This window comes from Squalius cephalus (genome assembly GCF_949319135.1).
Source record: "Squalius cephalus genome assembly, chromosome: 21".
Taxonomy (NCBI): Eukaryota; Metazoa; Chordata; class Actinopteri; order Cypriniformes; family Leuciscidae; genus Squalius; species Squalius cephalus.
The window spans coordinates 28,829,650-28,850,001 of record NC_137142.1 but is presented as its reverse complement, the minus strand read 5'-3'; the positions used below and the strand labels follow the sequence as shown (position 1 = coordinate 28,850,001).

The window sequence follows — 20,352 nt, the reverse complement described above, 5'->3', positions numbered from 1 at the left end:
GGCACAAAGTCACAGAACACAGCCCTGGAAGTGGCCGGCATTAGCAAGCAAGACACAGAAAGACCAAAATATGCACTGCCCAGCTGGGTTAGCAAGACAGACAGACTAGAGATAGATGCACATCAACTTAACTTTACTGTTCTTTGCTGACATCAAACTTGGAGAGGAGTCTGCCTGATTGCTGTTCCCGCAATTTACTCTCATGGTGTGTTTTTTTTTCTCTCTCTTATCATGACCAGAAGGATAGTTCCGCTTAATTTTCTCATCTATGTTGTAAACTTTGATTGACGCGCTTTGACACGAGGGGGAGCCGGGGCCTTGAGTAATTTGCGCGGCCCTACGCAACTTGCGTAGTGTGCGTATAGGGCTGATCGGCTCTGGTAGCAGGGCAGACTATAGTGTTAAGGTACTATTTTCCCATATAGATAATAATACGATATTAATGAACTCTACATTCATTGGTACTGTTAAGGGTACCATTATATAATTCAGGGTTTTGTTTTCTTTCCTCTGTAATGTTGGAGTTTAAAGACTCAGTGTGGTGGGATTATTTTGTCAATGAAAGCTAAGCAGGCCAGTTTCCATGGTTACTTTAGCAGAGCATCTCTGCCATCCACCCTTCTCCACTGTGCTCCCTAGAGAAAGGTGTGCTGTTAGCTGTTGCCCAGGCAACCAGGTATCATAGTTTTCATTTTCATCTTTGCTCAAAGTAGTTACAAATGTACCGACCAATATGCATACATTTACATCAGTAGTTGTATAATAAGTGAAACTGAATCGATATGATGCGGCATGTAAAAAGCCAACACGTGCCGTTTAAATCTAAGCTAGGCACTCAAATGAGCATGTGTATGTCTCATTTGTAAGTCGCTTTGGATAAAAGCGTCTGCTAAATGAATAAATGTAAATGTGTATGGTCTTGCATATAAAGTCTTACAATACAGCCTGTGTGTGCCTAGACTGACTGTCACAGCATGCTGAGGCATGATGGGAGATTTTAATCCCTATAATGCACGGATCAGGGTGGTAAAGGACGCAGAGGGATGGGCAAGCCTCTGTTTATGCATCATTCAGAAAAACCTTGATCTGGCTCGTCTTTTACAATGCATGTTTTCATATTACAGCTTAGAGTCAGCAGCTTCCTCATTTGAGTGCATATGTGAGACAGACGATAGACAGATTTAGATGAGGTGAATTCAGGATTCCTGCAGGATTCTGTTTTTACATTTTTGCAAACCCTCGTAGTTTTGTTGGACCTCATTGTTAGCTAAACAATATACAATGCTAAAAATGTTTTATTTAAAATTATTTACTGTTGCAAATATATTGTTTTAACTGCACTTTTTAATATAAATAGATCGTTTTAAAATACTTACAAAGCCTTTTTTATTTATTTATTTTTTAGAGTTGGACATGACAGTCCAGACGGTGCGTGCCTTTAGGCGAACGAGATTTAATTTTTCATTTAATTAGTTTTTTTTGGTTTTTTTTGACATTCGTTTGAATTTACATCTTACATCATCAAGTTATCAGTCCATTAGTTATTCTAAATCTAAATTAACTTTCCTTCATTCTACCGAGTAGCCTACCACTCCTGCCCCGCCCCACTCTTAGAGCGGCATCGGTCTTCATGTAAAACACCCTGATGTACATCCAAAAATGTCATCAAAATGAATAAAACTATCCGGACATGAATACAAAAGATGACGATTTTTACTGCTGGTGATGACTAATGATTTGAATGCCCGACACGTGCTTCTAAAAGGGTAGGCTTATGTATTTGTGTGTGTGAGAAGGCAGAGAAGTAATGTGGCTCACCTTATTGCGTGCGTAATATTTATATATGCCATTTATTAATATTTATAGTTTTTATAACCACTACGAAGAGCTGCGCATGCACAAGTGGCGGGATTTCGGGTGTACGAGCACCGCTTGCACACTGTCGCTTTGCTTGCTTGGCTTTCATTGGGCGGAAATAATGAATATATTTGAATCTTTTTATATTATGCTGCTGCTTGCCTGGTTGAGGACTGCTGCTCTATACTGTTTTGTGAATTGGTGGCTCTTCAGTTTGGCAAACTGACTGACAGCCCAGTCTAAGTTGTCCTGTCACATCTATTGTCCGTGGTCTCAGTCATGTTTTTTTTGCAGACACACGATGTCCTGAATTCACTAGCATTGCAGTGTGGGTGGATTCCAGATCAAAGAGCCAAACCGAGTGATCTAGATCTGTTTTTGGACTGGAGTTGTTATCAGATTGGACATCTCTCTAATCATTTCTGTAGGGAGGCTGAACAGTGCTGCATGAATGATAGTCATATAGACACTTTAGGCTCTGTTCAAATTGCGACAGACAGTGCTGTGACACCTCAAACAGTGCAGCGGTTTACCCACGACTGAGCAGTTGAGTGATAGAAGTGCTTACCTGGAAAGATGTTTTTCTGGTCTTCAACCTTTATCTGGCTTTTTCTCTTGGTAGAGACTGAAGATGGAAGATGCTTGTTGCACTTAAAGGTTTTATAATATATTTACATATACTTATTTACACACTTTGCAATTCTATTTAAATATATGTACCATCACAATATATACACAAAGGTAAGGTAAGGGTAAGATTTCTTTTAATGTTTCTTATGCTCACCGAGGCTTCATTTATTTGATTAAATATACTGTAAAACAGCAATACTGAGAAATTTTATTAGAAATTAAAATAAGTTTTCTATTTTCAAATATTTTAAAATGTAACTTATTCCTGTAATGCTGAATTTTCAGCAGCCGTTATTCCAGTCTTCAGTGTCACATGATCCTTCAGAAATCATTGTAACTTCAGCTTTGGTTGAAGTTAAAGGAATGCTTGAGAAAGTCAGTGAAAGTCAGGAAGTCATGAAAGTCAGTGGAGTCCAGTGGTATTTTGGACCCCAATTACTTTCATTATTATTTTATGTTCCACTGAAGAAAGAAAGTCATACAGGTTTAAAATGGCATGACAGTGAGTAAGTGATAATTTTAAAAAAATTTGAGTGAACTATCCCTTTAGCTTCATATTTGTATATATTAATACCCGAGACCCCAGTTGAAGGTGGTATAGATAGAAGACTTGAACTTGTTCATGTCAAGTTCTTGTTTTTGTTGGTTGCCTGTGTCTTTCCCACCCGGTTCAGGTCCAGATCAGGTTGTGACAGCAGGGTTGTGTGCTGTGATGTGCTCTTAATGATCTACATCACGTTTGGCTCTAGAGTTACTGCCTGAAGTCCTGGCAGCTGAAACCTCCACTGCTGCTGTCCTCACCAGAGAGAGATGTGTGCAACCGACATTGCAGGTTCTCGCCCTCTGAGCTTCTCATTTGACCTGCCGTACCGCGTGACTTAAGCGTTAATGGTCTAGATAATGGATCATTACGACTCATTTACGCTGCTAATTATCTCAACTGTTCAAAAATGTCTGGAACAAACCACACGTCTTTCTCTTGATTTGGCCTCTTGCACATGTAAACCGGGAACAACGGCACGTCGAATGCATCTCTCAAATGCTCGCACAGATAGACAACGTAATCGTCTGTTAAAAAAGCCATCAGTAGACATCTAAAGTGGGACATTTTGAGCTGATGGTTACTCCCTAAGGTAACTCAAAATTTGATGAAGGGTGAAAGCAGCAATTGCAGACAGGAGTAGAGGGGGAGGGGTTATTTTTTCATCGCCTTAGTGCACACGTCAAGCTTTCATGGAGGCATTTCACTCAACGCTGTAGATGCACAGCTCTCTCTAGTGGCCAACTACCACCCTCCCCTGAGTTTCTAATCCTTCTTTTGTGTAAGGAGTCACTTTTCAGGACACTATTTCTTTTGGTCAGACTGATCCGCTGTTCAGGCGCTGAGTGAAAAGACTTTTCTGTGGAGACGGAGTGTTTTGTTGCATGACTGTGTTGAAAGAAGCCAGTTGCAATAAACCTACTGTATAGCACAATGCCTGTGCCTGATGCCCTGGCATTATTAGTGGAGTTGGCTGTAGCAAGTATCATCCAACATCCTAACAACCAACTACAAACACTTCATCAACCACCCAGAACATTCTAGCAACCACATAACAATGCCCTGTAAACGACTAGTAGCAACCTATCAACCACCCAGAAAACCCTAAAAATCAGTATTAGCCACACAGAACACCTTAGCAACCACATTAAAATGGCATATAATTCACCCAAAATAGCATAGCACCTAAAAATGCCTATCAACCACTCAGAAGACCCATATAGTACATTTACATGAAGATCAAGTACAAATGCATCATATAATAATGCTGTGTTGTAGGTTTGTTACAACACTTCTTAACATTGTAGTTTCATTGTCATATTTTTAATGGGAACAGTCTGTACTTTTCCCCCTAGACTACAGTGGCTTTTTTTAGGGACTGAACAATGAAGCAAGAAATATGTAGGGCAACAACAGGGGAAGCTCTCCTTCAAGGGATGCCTTTTATTTTGTGTCCCACTTATGACATTTTAGGTGATCAGCGCTCTAGCGCAGTGAATCCTCAGCACTGATAAAGGAGGACAGAGATATGGCTTGATGAATTTATTTATGCGGTAAGGTCAGAATAAATGACTTGCTTGGTTATATGAATGGATGCTTCTATATACAGCTCCTAGGCTGAGCTGTATTAACCTGGAAAAGCTTTAGGACACTATGCTGCGAAAGGGCAGGGAAATACACGGCCTGTTCACTGAGAAGCCACAGAAATAAATATCCTGGCACTGCATTGCAGGGATGAATAATCCACCCAGTTTAATTCTAGTGCAGCGTCCCTACGCTTTGAAAATCTCCCACACACCAGCAGCTTGTTCTTTATAGAAAGAGAGGAGGAGAAAGAGAGACATTGGCAGGTCATGTTCTCCAAGATTGTGATACATTGCCTGTGTTTGAAATTCAGTATCAGGTTTCAAAAACATATAGACCTCTAATAATGCATTACAGCAGCTGACGAAATATTAAAGGATTAGTTAGCCCCAAAATTTTAATTTTGTCATTTACTCACCTTCATGTCTTTCCAAAGCCGTAAGACTTTCATTCATCTTCGGAACACAAGATCTTTTTGATGAAATCTAAGAGCTTTCTTTCCCTCCGTTGATAGCTGCGCAACTACCACTTTGACACTTCAAAAAGATCATAAAGTGTTTGTAAAACTAATCCATATGAATTGATCGGTTTAGTCATAATTTTCTGTAGAGACTCGATCGATTTATATGACGAACAGATTTAATTGAGCCTTTTATTAGGTGTGTATCTCTCTAGAACACTGAAGTAGAACACTGACGGATTCTTCAAGCTTTCTTTCACTGCTAATGTGGCCACATTGTCAATGTCATTCCTTTCCATAGGGATGGAGGTTTTGCTCTGCCCAGTTATGACTCTGCAGATTTTTGCAGTAATAAGGTCTTATCACTGAAAGGAAAGCCTTGATGGGGTCTGTGTTTTCCATAGACGAGTTCTCATAGAGGGCAGGAAAGCAGTTTAAAACGCTGAGGCCAGTGTGACCTCTTTTTGAGGAGGGTTAATCAATAAGAAGATAAGAGATGCCGTTTCAATTCGCATACCTCTCTTTATCTTGCCATTCGTTTTTTGTGAGAATTGAGTTATGAATGTGGGAGGCAGGCTCTGCAGTGCCGTTTGCTCCATGCATGTATTTGTATTTAGTAGAACCGGATGGAAATTCTCAAAAATAATCAATGTGATGCTTTGAAGATTAGCTAGTCCTCTGAGCATTTCTCCTGCTTGAACAGAGAATTGTTTGAACACGCTGCCATGACTATCGCTGCAAATATCAACTGCAGCTCCTAAACAAATTTTAGTCTCTCATCTTCTTTGCTTAGAGCTTTCACTTCCTCCTGTTTTCATTAAGAGGTTAGTGCTTTGTGTGTTTTCCTATTTTAGAAGCACATGCAGAGAGCTCCTCAGGGAGGAATTAAAACAGAAATGCTATTTTTAGACCCCCGACTGAGGTTTTAGCTGTCCGGTGCCCTTGCAGGTGCTAAATCATTCTTATTTTAGAAATGATGCCTTGGCCTAAATCAGTTACTGTTGTATTAACCTAGACCTGCTGTGTGCCACACCATCACCGACTCCGACGGCTCAAGCATTCAATCTGTCGCCTTTTTTCTTTTTCCATCAACCTTAATTTTGTACTGTTTAAGCAAAGCTCTAGTGTGCCCTGATAGTGATTAATGGTGCGGTTTGTTTTTGACATAATGGGACGTTTGGGCCCATGAACCACACGGGGTGTTTTTCTGGATACACATTCATTCTGTTCCCTTTCTGAATGAGTGCCAAAGTGCAGCATCTTTGTAAAAGAAGATGATGAAGACATACTGTAACTAGCCTGAAATAGCCCACTGCGTTCGTCCCTCAGGGCGGCATAGTTCTGTGCACATTGACATTGCTGTTTGTCCTCCGCAGGCACTCGATTAGAAACTGGGGCCACCTAGTGTTAGATGGAAGCTCAGGAGCGCCTGAGCACTGTTTACCACATTATTAGTTGGCATAGCATGCTTTCAGCTGACCTCAGAGCAGCCCACATCTCTATAAGGTCCTGGGAAAGTGTCATCTTATGGCCCAGGCAGTCAAGAATGACATTCAGGTCTTAAGATTTCTGAGCAGGGATACTTTCTGCATGGATGCCACATGGCAGGAGATCTCTTGTAATTGCAGAGTGTGAAGTGACAGTGAGCTCAAGGATCAGGCGCTTTGTGTTTCACAGCGTACATGTGTTGACGGTTGTGCATTTTGAGACACCGCTAATTGTAACTTGATAGAAAGCTCTTCCTGATAGTTCACCAAAATAATAGTTAACCAAAAGGGATAGTTCACCAAAATAATGAAAATTTACCCTCAGGCCATCCAAGATGTAGGAGTCTTTTTTTCTCCAGAACAGTAAAGAATTTTTTTTGCTGAAACCGTGGTCCTTGGTGATTTCATATAATGTCAATGGCAACTGTCACTTCAAGAGTAAAAAAAAAACATACTTGCAAAACAATTAATACCTCTGGCTCCTGACGATACATTGAGGTCTTATGAAGTGAAACGATTGATTTGTGCAAGAAACTGAACATTATTTACAAAATTATTACCTGTAATCCACTGCCTCGGCAAATTATTCCTGAGCGCGTTCACGGCAGTCTGGCACAGAGTTTCCTGTCGCATAATGACATGCACGGGAGCTCAAATATTGGGAATCTGTGAAAAGTCAATCTTAATTTTTCATATAGGTTACAGCATCCAGGATAAGCACAAGTAAATACCATTTTGACGAACAATACAACAGATGTGTCCTCCCTCTCTGTTTTATACATATTGAAATGTTCTGGTCCAGTTGTGCTGGCAAAGTTGATCGATCAGCTTGGTCATCTGCATTTTCCGGATCAGATTCGGGCTCGAATTGATAAGGTAGTAGTACAACATTATCACCTGTCATTATTGCTTTGGGAGCTGATGTTCCAAATATGGTAAGGGGTATGACATTTCTGTCACACGCTTAATGTTTTTGGGCCAATCACAATGCACTGGATCGATGACCAATCAGAGCACAACGCGCTTTTCAGAACGATTAGCTTTGTAAAAATCGATGCGTTTCAGAAAGGCGGGGCATAGAGGAGCAACAATGTACAGTATGTACACAAAAAGTTATTGTTTCCTTTGCTTTTGACCCATGTAACCTTGTGAACAGTGCTTTAAGATTTTCAGGTTGGTTAGGTAGGATATTTACAGAAATTAAATAAAGTTATTATCACAGTCTTCACTGCATAATTTATAAATTAAATATAGATTAATCCTTATTAAAGCTACAAATGTTATTCAGTCAAGAGCAGTGAGTGATTTTCTCTTTTCTTTTGTTGTTTGATTATCCTTAATGACAAACAGCAGAGGGTTTATTAGGCAGCTGTCACTTTAAGACCTGCCACACATGACACGGATCTGACACGTTTCCCATTTTCTCACAACTCTTTACGTTCATTTAAGACTTCATTCAACTAATTTAAGTCTGTACTTGTGAGGATACTTAACAAAACTGTAATTTTGGCATAATTTTGTGTGTTTTTGTCCATTCAAGCTCAGCCTGAAGGGGCTTTCTGTGTGCACGAGTCGTGTGTGCATGTGTCACACAGACAGGAGATTCACAGACGCACACCAGTAGCGCACTGCGTTCTCTTTTGTGTCTTATAGAGCTTGAATGGTTTAAAAGCATTTGCATTAATAAGAGCATAGTCATATAATGTAATGCTAGCCAACGGATGATTCAAAAAACGGATGCTGCGTTAATTGCTTTAAAAAAATGCAACATGCTAAACTGAAAAAATGTATTGCATGCGCCTTAATTTTAACAGCCCTTATTTTAATACATGTAAATAATTTTCATTTTCTTGCACAGACAGTTTTGCTTCATAAGACCTCAATGTATCGTCAGCAGCCATGGGTATTAATTTTGTTTTGCCTGTATATGTTTTTTTGACTCTTAAAGTCACAGTAGCCATTGACTTATATTGTATTATATGAATCACGAAGGACCACGATTTCAGGCAGAACTCTTCTTTACTGTTCTCCTGAAGAAAAAAGTCACTTACATTTTGAATGGCCTAAGGGTGAGTAAATTAATAGCAAATTTTTATTTTTGGGTGAACTATCACTTTAAGGCCAAAAGTAGCTAGTTAAACATGCATTATGGGCCCCTTTTCTGTTAATTTGGCTGTCTTTTCTTTAGTTTCATATTATTTATGTCTATTGAATTTCAAGGCTGGTCTCTAAATTACTTCCTACATGAGATAATGCCAGTGAAAGGGCAGCACCACATTAACCTCAGCTCAAAGGCTTTTGGTTTATGAAATGAAGCCTTTTAATTAATTGAACCATTCAACAGTTGAGTTAACCATCCCAGTTGTACTGAATAAATCAGAAATGCTGTTATATATTTTATATATATTTTATTCTAACTGATAAAGGCAACTGGTGCTTTAAGACAGTCCTGAGTCATATCAATGTCTTTCAATGTTCCTGATGTCTTGACTGTGTGTCAAAATTCTAGAGATGTTTTTAACTTGCGGGATGTAATGACATATAATGTATTAAAAAGGTATTATAATGCAATGCATTTATGGTACATTATATCATAATAAGTTGTATTTTCCTGTGAATAATTGTAATAGTCATAAACTATTCATGTTTGTTTTTTCAAGACATCCTGATTTAAAATGTTATTGTCATTGTACTTAGTACAGAACCAATGTATATAGATATAAACAACTATATATCACTATCATGCAAATGAATATTGTATTATTTATGCAAACTTTTATGTAGGTTACATAAGAGTAGTATATATAAATATATAGTCTGGAAAAGTATGACAAAAAGGCAAGTTTGATAATGTTACATGGTGTGTTTTATATTATATGTGCATATTTATAATTAGATTATGTATTTATAATCAGAAAGAAAAGAAAATACATTTAGCCTAAAAAACAAAACAAAAAACAATTTTTAGGACTTTGACTTTATTTCCATGCCAATTAAATCATGAATCTGTTTGAAATTGAATTAACATTTATTTATTTTTCTTTCTCCATAGTCCTATAGAATCCTGTCAGAATTTCTACAAAGACTTCACATTACAAATTGACATGGCATTCAATGTGTTCTTCTTACTCTACTTTGGCCTGCGTGTAAGTACATATTTCATGCTCAACATATTTCTATCACATTCTGCACACCCAGTAATATTTTTTTGTCACCAATAACTTTTAATGTTTGACCAGACTTTTTTCATTCTAAAATATGATCCCCTTTAAAACGATGTAATGTTGACCCATTTTCCATTTCATCATCTTCCAGTTCATAGCAGCCAATGATAAGCTGTGGTTCTGGTTGGAGGTGAACTCAGTGGTGGACTTCTTCACCGTACCGCCCGTGTTTGTGTCAGTTTATCTGAACAGGAGCTGGCTGGGTAAGTCTTTAAACACTCCTCACTCCCCTTTCCCTCTCCTGACCCTCCTGTCAGTCCCTGAACCACAGGGCAGCAGTCACAGAAACAGCTCAAAATACAGATAGAGGAGACAAAGGCCAAACTGATGATGAGACCAGGGCAAATGTTTGAACAGGAGATTTTTTTTGATTATTAAGCCAAGCTGCCATGGTTTGTTGTCACTCTCTGTCGTGGGAAACCCAAGAATAGCTACAAAATGTCATGGCTTGGAAATTTGGCAAACTGCAAAGATGACCGTGTGGCTCAGGTGAAGAAATGCTGAGAAGGGTGTTAAGAACGTGAGATGACTTTGGGCTTTAATTATGCTGGGATAATAGCATCACCAGGCTTCTCAACCTGCGAGAGGCACACTGACCAACATAAGCCAGAATGGACTAGCTTTTTAAATCTCACCTTTTACAAAAAGGTGAGATTTGGAACAGGGAAGGTGTACGTTCCTGTATAAGGCTTACTTGTGAGTAGCCAGTGGGGCGAGTAAGCACCCTCGGTTTGATGGTAATGATTTCCCATCGCAATATGTTTGTGTCAAAGTTGGGGTGAGTGACAGGTAAGACATGACTACGGTGTAAAGTGACTGGTGTGTGTGTGTGTGTGTGTGTGTGTGTGTTATGTGTGTGCCTGTGTATCCAAAGAGGTTAGGAAAGCATCTCTGCTTTAGACTAGTGAATGTACAGTCAATGTAAACACACTCGTTAATAACCGTTACGCCACCTGTGTCATTGGTGCTTTCCAAAACAACTGTAAAAAGAATGCCGCCCTTCCTTAAACACATCAAAAAACATTAGTTAATAATTAAGTACTTCGGTAGCCAGCTTTAGAGAACTGTCATCTTCTGCCATGGTGCTGTTTGAATAATGCATTAGAAAAGCAGAAGTTCATAAAAAAATCTGTAATTTTAATGGTGTTCCTCCCTACCGAGCCTTTAAATGAAAATCAAATAAAAGCTGCTATCAACATCCCCCTATTAACAGCTGTTTGGCTGAGCGGCATATGTAAACAGCTGAGGACTTGAGGCCCGTGCAGTCCAAATGCTGAGGAAGTTTGAGCATTGAACTCGTTAAAAGCTCGAAACCATTAGGAGTATAATGGTTTGGAGGCAGACCAATTTTGTAATCAGACTGTGTTTCCTAACTTCACAGATGTCATTTCACACGTCCACTATTTCAGGCATTGTCGTCTACTATTTACACAACAGCGTTGACGCTTGTAGAAGCATCATGATTAAAATATCTACAGGATGTAGAATTTTAATCAGAAGAAACTAGACTTTAGCTTCAGTTTTGCTTTTTTTAAACTGTCAAAACCAATTGAATGAGTAGTGAAAGATCATATGAATTTATTATATATAATAAATAATTAAGATTTGGACAAGTCCCAATTATGCTAAACTTTAAAGGCAGTTTATACAGTACACTACCGTTCAAAAAGAGTTAGGATGTTTTTTTCGAAACATTAAATTGTTTAAAAGTTAAAGTAAAGACAATTATAATGTTACATGATTTCTATTTCAAATAAATGCTGTTCTTTAGAATTTTCTATTCTTCAAAGAATTCTGAAATGTATTAGTTTCCACATAAATATTAACTGTGTTCAACATTGATAATAATGTTTCTTGAGGAGCAAATCATCAGAATGATTTCTGAAGGATCATTTGACATTGAAGAGTGGAGTAATGATGCTGAAAATTCAGCTCTACCATCACATGAATAAATGTAATGTGTAATTTACATTGATGCACATTGATGTGGAACTGTTTAAAATGTGTTAAACTCAGCTAGAGCCCTCCAGTGGACAAAACACACTCTGCACCATACCTAGTAAACGTGAAGTATGGATATGAAACACAGAATGGATGTGCTCCTGGTACTTTTGGGGACATGGTATGGGCCTGTCTTGCAGAATAAAGCCATCTCAAAGACCAAAGAGTGCTCTCACAGAACAGAGAGACAAATTCTCAGACATGATGAAAGACTGTGAAACAGCCGGCATATGAAATCTGGAGCAACATCAGCCACGTGTCCTACACCATCAGCAAACTCTGAATGGAGGGAACTACAGTGGTCATATGTTACATAATGATGATATACAGCAGATCAGAGGTATATTAATCTCAGCGAAAAGAGCTTTTAGAGAACAAACAGCATAATAAACATTGAGGAGTTGTCAGGCCCTCGGGAGCAAGCACTCCCGGACTAAGGATAACTATCCTGCTCTAAATTTCCACCAGGGCAAATCATATCAGACCGTTTTATAAAATGTTTGGTACATGGCTAGTTGTTTGTCGAAACCCTGTTGTAAATGTGTCATGTAACACATATAAACTGAAGCCAAATGTATGGAAGAAAATTAATGCCAAATGTTTTTGAAACAAAAAAGCTTGTTGAACTGCACTAATTGAAAAAATATGCATTGCACTAACCGTGCTCGCATTTTAATGCATTGTATTTTTAAGCTTTGAATATTTCAATTCAAAACATTTCACACACATTTCCAAGAACTATTGTATTCTGGTCCCACCCTGTAAAGGAAACTATGATGGATCATAATTAAATCTGCTGTAGGGACTGTCAAAGACCCTGGCACATGAGTGAACCTTGGCTATACCATTCCCGCTCTGAAAATTGGACCTTGATTAAAGCAATGTTTTGACTAACGCAAAATTTGAAGGGTATGCAGAGACCCTCTTCTGGGAAATAGAAATTAATCTTCTCAAAGCAGTGCAGGAGAATATTTTTAAACACGAGTGTTGTGTATGGATTAGCACGAGGCTCTTATACCACACTAGTGTAAGCCTCTTCCAGTTTCTCCAGTCTTACACTAGCTTCCTTCATCTTTGCAATCAATTAACAACACGTACTTGACTCTGAAATGGAGACGTTTTGTGAGTTAAAGTCCTCTTCCAAAAGCTGTATCGGTCTGGGAAGAGAAGGCATTAATCACAGTGTCTTATGTGAGGAGATCCTGTGCATATTAATAGAGGGTATGTATATAGAGGGAGATTCCTAGGTTCACTCTAGATTTCGTTGTTATTTTCAGGGCCATTAAAATGCTCTGCTTCAGTGATGTACTGTAGTCTTTTCCATACTTCTCTTTTGAAGGGGGTTTGCCTGAATGACATGTGATATAGCTTGGAGCTACAAATAATTTTTAACAAAATGAAACATTCTAATTTAGAATTGTGTTAAATACACATTACCGTTCAAAATAATTTTTGTATGTCTTGAAACAAGTCTCTTATTCTCACCAAAGCTGCGTTTATTTGATTGAAAATACAGTAAAAACACTGGTATAGTGAAATATTATTACAATTAAAAATAACGGGGATCTATGTTTATATATTTTAAAATGTAATGTATTTCTGTCAAGGCAAAGCAGTCTTCAGTGTCACATTATCCTTGTCAAATCATTTTGATATGCTGATTTGGTGCTCAAGAAACATTTTGTATTATTATTAGTGTTAAAAACAGTTTGTGATAAAAAATAAAATAAAATCCACTATTATTTGATGAATAGAAAGTTCAAAAGTTTTTCTCTTTGGAGGTGGACATCATGCACAACTTTTTTTTTGTTTGCTCGTATGATACATTTGCACCAGGGTTTAAACAAACAAACAAATGTTTTGTAAGAGTCTGATTATGATTAATTAAAAAGTAAGAAAGTAGTATTTATTAATACCATGTCAGTAGTTGAGTACTATGTAAGTGGTAACATTCTCAGTGGTCTAATCTATACAACTTTTCATTTTAATAAATCAATTTCTGCAAATGTAATTTAGTAGATGTATATCAAAGTTATTTGTTTTCTGATGGAGTTTGTGGTGGTTGATTCGCACCATCAGTGGTCCCAGTCCATCCCTGATGATGTGGATATTAAGTACTACTGCCATCTGGTGGTGTAAAGCAGTATTGTTCCACACTACTGGAACTAGAAGATTCTCGGTTAGGAATAAGAGTCGCATGGCCAGAAGAAGAAAAATCAGTGAAGGAAACTAATTTGTGCTTTAAGCCTCTTTCATATATAAAACCCTCTCTCACATGGCAGGCTTCAGTACATGCCTGCACGGATGCATTCTGGGAGAAACGAGGGACGAATAATCCCGGCGGTCCTTTATCCCCTTTAAACATGTTCAGTATTCCCTGATTGAGAAAAAGAGCCAGTGGTTTGTGACTGTAACACACGTGACATGCTGTTGGTCTGTGGGCCTGCAGATGTGAATGAAATGGTCTGAATGAGCATCTCTCCATACTACACATGTCCATTAAGCCTGCTTCAATGCACAGCACTGGCCTACTCTCCTGGATCCTGTGCCACGGGCTTTTCAGCTGCTGAGACAGAAACATGCTATCAGGTTCACCTAAGGTTCAAGGGAAATTACTGATGCACAATGTAGATACCAGTGTGGCTGAATGTAGAGTTAAATCAAGTCTCTTGCTCTGTTGTCTGCTGCCGCCTTAGGTCTTTTTCTGTAATTTAGACGAATCATCATCTCAAACAAGCAGCCATAGTTGCCAAGCAGATTAAACAGAAATCTAATTTCTAAAGAAAAAAATCTAATTAAAATAGTCTCTATTTCTAATTTCTCGGAAATAAAGCACAAGGAAGAATATATACACATACAATATATACACACACACACACACACACACACACACACACACACACACATATATATATATATATATATATATTATATTATATTATATATATATATATATGTATATATATATATATATATATATATATATATATATATATATATATATATATAAGGGGAAAGGTTACCTCCCCTTTCTCTTCTTTGCCCGCAAAAAGAATTTGGCCCGCCTATGAGAAAATGAGGTGCGCGAGCATGATATTGGTTTTTCCTCGAGAGACCTCATGGCTTGCAAACGAGCGAAGCATGGCAGTTGCTCAGTGTTTGGATGTACAAATGAACACAAAAGTATTTTTTTAGTTCCTTCATCCGAGCCTCTGAATAACCAGTGGGTTATGTGAATTTCTGATGTGTAATTGTTCAAGTTCAGACAGATAATCTTTCTCTCAAAATCGTTCAATATTATTTATGCATCAGTAAATCCAGCCAGTGACTAAACGATCAACTTCACGTCGTTTCTCTTAGTAGGATAAAAATAATCTTACTTAAACTGTGATTAATATATATACAGAAAGCGATCAAAGAACAATCCCTTTCCAATCGCCAATCGCAAATCATCAATCACACAGCGCGAGTTTATCTGGACACTTGCCACAACTCGTTATGAAATCAATGATGCTGTTACACTGCACAACGAAGCTCTTACTGTACTTACCTCATGTTTGCATTGTTGAAATCATTAGTGAGAGTGCAGAAACTGTGTTGCAATGATAAGATCTTCATTCACACGATCAACAGGCTGTCATCTGCTCAGTGCTCATCACTGCAACCTTTTATGTGATGGGAATAGATCTAAATACTTAAAAAACTTCTCACGATTCGTTAATCCCGATAGCTGTAATAGTAAAAACGTATAATAGCTGTAATAGTAAAAGTTTTCGAGAGAGTTTTACATGTAATGCGGGATATTTCATATGCAAGCATGTCAGCCAATCACAGCAGTGGGCGTTTACACTGAAGTCTCACAGCAGACACGCCCCTTCAAACAGAGCGTTCAAATCAGAGGCTAAAATCAGGTTAGGAAATATGCCTTTTATTTCTAAATTATAACAACTTTTGATCTAAAAACATACTAACATTATAAGGGCACCCCAGGAAACATTCTAAAATAATAAAATAATCCATGCAATGGGACCTTTAACATATCAACATTTTATGACACCTTTGAAGTACAGTGAATATAGATGAGCTCAACAGCAGGATTACGCCACTTCATTTAGAAAGCTATTATTGCTATGAAATTTCGAGCAGAACAATCATACTGCACAGCATTACAGTTATCAGTAAAATAAAAATAAACAAATAAAAAACCTCAAGTAAAACCCCAGTGATTAATTCAGGATTGTTTTTTTCTTTCCATTTCCGTTTTCATTTTAACAGATCTAAATCTCTAGAAGGGTTCAGTGTATACAAAAGCTAGTCACCTCGCTTAAACAGAGGCAAGATACGTGCGTGGGAATTTAATATTGAAAAGATCAGACCAAATACGTCAGAGATTGTGGCTGCAATCAGATTTTCATCCAATGACAGGTGTCTCAGTCTAAGCTTGAAGGGTTTTTAGTACAGTCTTTTAGACACATTCTGGCGTTCATGCTCTATGAGACGCTCTACGCTCTATCTCTTTTTCTCTGAGTCCAAATTAGATTTTTTTTTTTGTAAAGTAAATCTGAGGTTGCACATTTTAGAAGTTCTGAGGAAATATCACATTCTACATATCTGGATTTATAAAGGAGTAGGATCACAGAATCAACTCTGAGGATCTCAGAATCATGATCTGTTTTCGGGGCCCGCGGGGTGCTCTGGTCACGGAAACCGTTCAAGAGAGCGCACGGCGCAAAAAGTCGTGTGGTGAGCTGTTTCAGAACGGTTACCGTGTGAAGTTGGGCCCAGGCCAGACTGGAGATGGCAGGAGTGACAGTCAGAGCTCTTTTTTTTACTGCCTCCATGTGCTGTCTAAATGGGGTAAGACATCCTTTCTGGGGAACTTCTATTTACTTTAAGACTGTATTTGCTTTAATTTTTCACTTACTGACTGTAAGAAGTTTTATTGAAGTGTTTTTGTTTCCTGTTGCTGAAGATAACCTCGAACTTGAAGTCAAATATTTTTACAAAGAGAAAGTGTGAATCCTGTCAGGACCTGATCCCCGCTCTCTGGCCCGACTTCACACAAATGTTGACGAATTATATATTGAAAGGCCCATGGATTTAGCGTCAGTATCTGTTCTATGTTTTATGATAGAAATGCTTCAGCAACAGTAATATAGTAATTTCTATCAGAAATACAAATGAAAACATGCAGAATCTAAATAAGACTGATGAAACTGTGATCGCGAGATGAATCTAATCCATTACACTTGGGTAAATTGTTCAAGTCAATCGTCCATTAAAAAGCATCCAATAGCACTTTTTGTCCAAAAGTGTTAAATCTGTGAAATGTTGACATAATATAATCCATTGTTAATCATCGTTGTTCAACATTTGTCATGGTTTTGGCTCAAAAAGGAGGAAGATTTAACAGGTTAAAGAACATTGAGTAATTTTTTGTACAAATTTGGAATGTACAAAACTAAGATGATGTGATGTGCTTCTGAATAGATGATGTTTTTAAGGCTGAAAGCAGGACAAAAATTATGTTTATGTAAGAAGTCTGCTGAAGCAGGTGATTATTGTTCTCTAATCTGCTACCTGATACACACACACACACACACACACACACACACACACACACACACACGTACATATGTGTGATTGTTCCATGGCTCTTCTTTCGCTACTCTAAGCTCTAAATAAATTGTTAAAATAATACATGCTTAACAACTGATTGCAATACATAACAACAACCAAAAAAACTCAGGGACATGCCCAGGTCATATTTCAGATATTTTGAAAAAGTATGACGAACAATATCTTTGCTTAAAATTTTGCTTAAAGTAGTTTTGCTTAAAATAAATGGTCATGTTGTGTCAGTAGTTTTGCCTAAAATAAATTAACATGTTTATGTGCATAATTAATTGTTTAAAAATGATTAATAAATACAAATAAATAAGAAAATTAAAAATAATTCAAATTTGAATATTACTGTAAAACATCATTGTCCTAGACATGTTTTCATAAGATGTCTAAAATTTTGTTAGGGATTTTAAAATATGAGATGTTCAGATTGGCAAATTTGTTTGTTAGGAATGGCAAAGTACCATACTACTCTTACTAGGAATGCAGTGTTTGCACACTATGCAGAAAATATCTGAACGAACTACTATATTTGCCAGAATGCAGAGTACACTTCATGGATTATTGTAACTCACAATGCAATGTGCTTGACCTTCCCTTTTCCAGAAGAATAAATGGACTGAAAATCTGTTTTATTGATGACTCATTAAATGACTGAGCTACTAAAGTGTAGTCATTTTAACATTACATTGAAATTTGTGTGATGATAGTTGTGTGTAATATGCCAATGACCGTTGAAGCATTATACTGCTGTTTGACATGTTCATCATTGCATACTGTGTGTTGATTCACATACAGACTCTAACATTTTTATTATTGTGACTTTTTCTACTGTATCTAAGAACTTTTTTTGTGGATATACATAAAAATGTAAGGTTTAAAAATACGAGCAAGTAACACATCTTTAATGCATGGCTGTGATTTAAACTAAAGCTTTTTGACAATAATAATAATAATAAAAACGACAATAAAAAAAATAACCCTTTTGATTTGTTCCACCCCAACTTTAAACACATCAATGCCAGAAAGAAAACTGAGCTTGACTACTACTAGCCATTCATGGGGTCTTTAAAAACAAATGTAGAATCTAGTATGCCATAAGTTGGTGTTCCATTCTGAACATACAGATTGCTTTACAATAAAAATTTTTTATTCATTGTTTTCTGCTTTTCTCCTCTCTTGTAGGTCTGAGGTTTCTAAGAGCCTTGAGATTGATACAGTTCTCAGAAATTTTACAGTTTTTGAATATCTTAAAAACAAGGTAAGGCCGTCGACATATCACGCATCTCTCTCACTGTCCGTTTCAAAAGCTCCACTCCGCTGGCATCAACACACAGTCTGTACGGTCTCCGATGTCCGTTCCTTCACTTACCCAGACTTGACCCAGAAGTCTGCTCCGAATGTTTTACATTAATCCCACACTGTGTGCGCTTTTAGTGTGCTGTAGGTAAGAGAACAGGGCCGCCATCCACCCTGATGAATGCAAGAGTATGAAGCAGACAGGCCTCTGATTGATTCCTCCTCCGGCAGGCTGTCACACACATGACAGATCTCGTGGTATTTCGTAAAAAAAAAAAAAAAAAGTCAATGAATCACAAAGGAAGTGGGGAAAAAGCAGTCAGCACCCAACTCAGTGGTTGTAAAACCGCTGGACGTTTCATTTATTTTAGCTGCTATCTCGTTTTTCATTCGGGGGGAAATTGCTCCGATATATCACACTGAACTGACACAGCTGTCAACAGGACGTTACATTTCCACCACTGCATTTTCTCTCATTGGCTGCTAAAGGAGGGGTGTTCACATTGACGGCGATTTGCAGTGACCAGAAGCCTTTCATTTTCAGTGAGAGTAGCAATTTTAGGTGACATGAGCATCAGGACCATTGCCGACATAACAAAGTTGGGGTCGTCTTTACACAAAACGCACAGCGACATGATGTGCCGACTACCATTGAGAGAACTAGCATGCAGTCCACCCCCTGACACGCTGTAGAGTAGAAACCTCTTTAGATATGCGCTGGTCATCCTCGGAATCCCACTGTCTTCTGGTTTGTTTGCTGATAACTTGTGTGTTCACTCCCAGTGAGCAGCGTTACGGCAAGGCGTGGCTGGAAGCGGCCCGCTCGTGTGTGTGTTGGGCTCAGTAGATGACTGACTGATCTGTACGTCAGTGTGATGCGTTTCACTTTGAGAGGTTTGATGTAACTCTCGTCTCTCACAGTAATTCCATCAAGCTGGTGAACCTGTGTTCCATCTTCATAAGCACATGGCTCACTGCTGCAGGATTCATTCATCTGGTGAGTGAAAAAACACACACACGCCCCCCCTCTCCCTATGCCCCAGGAGAAACTGACAAAGAAAGGAGTGCACGTGCAGATTCGTTGGAGGAAAAAGCTCCTAAACGAGCGTCACGTCTGTCCCTTTGTGCCGTATATGGTTTGTGTTGTAGTTCATCTAAAGGTTTGGTGTTTTGTTGTTCCTTTTCGTGTTTTTATTATTATTATTATTTATTTTTTTAATCAGGATGTGCCAGAGGACATCTGTGCCACTAGATGGCAGTAAAGACTCTGATTGCCACTAAATCCTCAGTTTGGTTTCTCTCACAATTAATTTTTGTGATTTTCTCTATGGACACTAGATGGCTGTAGAGGATCGTGCTTTGATCGCTCAGTAATTCTCTCTTGCTCTCCTCTCCACTGCAGGTGGAAAACTCAGGGGATCCATGGGAAAACTTTCAAAACTCTCAACCGCTCTCATATTGGGAATGTGTGTACTTATTAATGGTCACTATGTCCACTGTGGGATATGGAGACGTCTATGCAAGAACCACTCTTGGACGCCTGTTCATGGTCTTCTTCATTCTTGGTGGTCTGGTAAAAACACTTTTCCTCTTGTTGGCACTCGATGCACCCCTCCTGCACCCCTTCCCCTACCCCATGCAAAC

At 38.2% G+C, this 20,352-nt stretch overlaps 1 protein-coding gene across 6 annotated transcripts in view; it reads left to right on the top strand.

Annotated features, from left to right (window-relative positions):
* The window catches only part of kcnma1a (potassium large conductance calcium-activated channel, subfamily M, alpha member 1a), a 185,309-nt gene that overhangs the window by 99,026 nt on the left and 65,931 nt on the right, over nt 1-20,352 (top strand). For all 6 annotated transcript variants that reach the window (XM_079855912.1, XM_079855911.1, XM_079855909.1 and 3 more), the window contains exons 5-9: nt 9,612-9,705; nt 9,875-9,986; nt 18,595-18,670; nt 19,630-19,705; nt 20,111-20,281. In XM_079855912.1, coding sequence (XP_079712038.1) covers nt 9,612-9,705; nt 9,875-9,986; nt 18,595-18,670; nt 19,630-19,705; nt 20,111-20,281 — 529 coding nt within the window. The remainder of the gene's footprint in view (nt 1-9,611; nt 9,706-9,874; nt 9,987-18,594; nt 18,671-19,629; nt 19,706-20,110; nt 20,282-20,352) is intronic.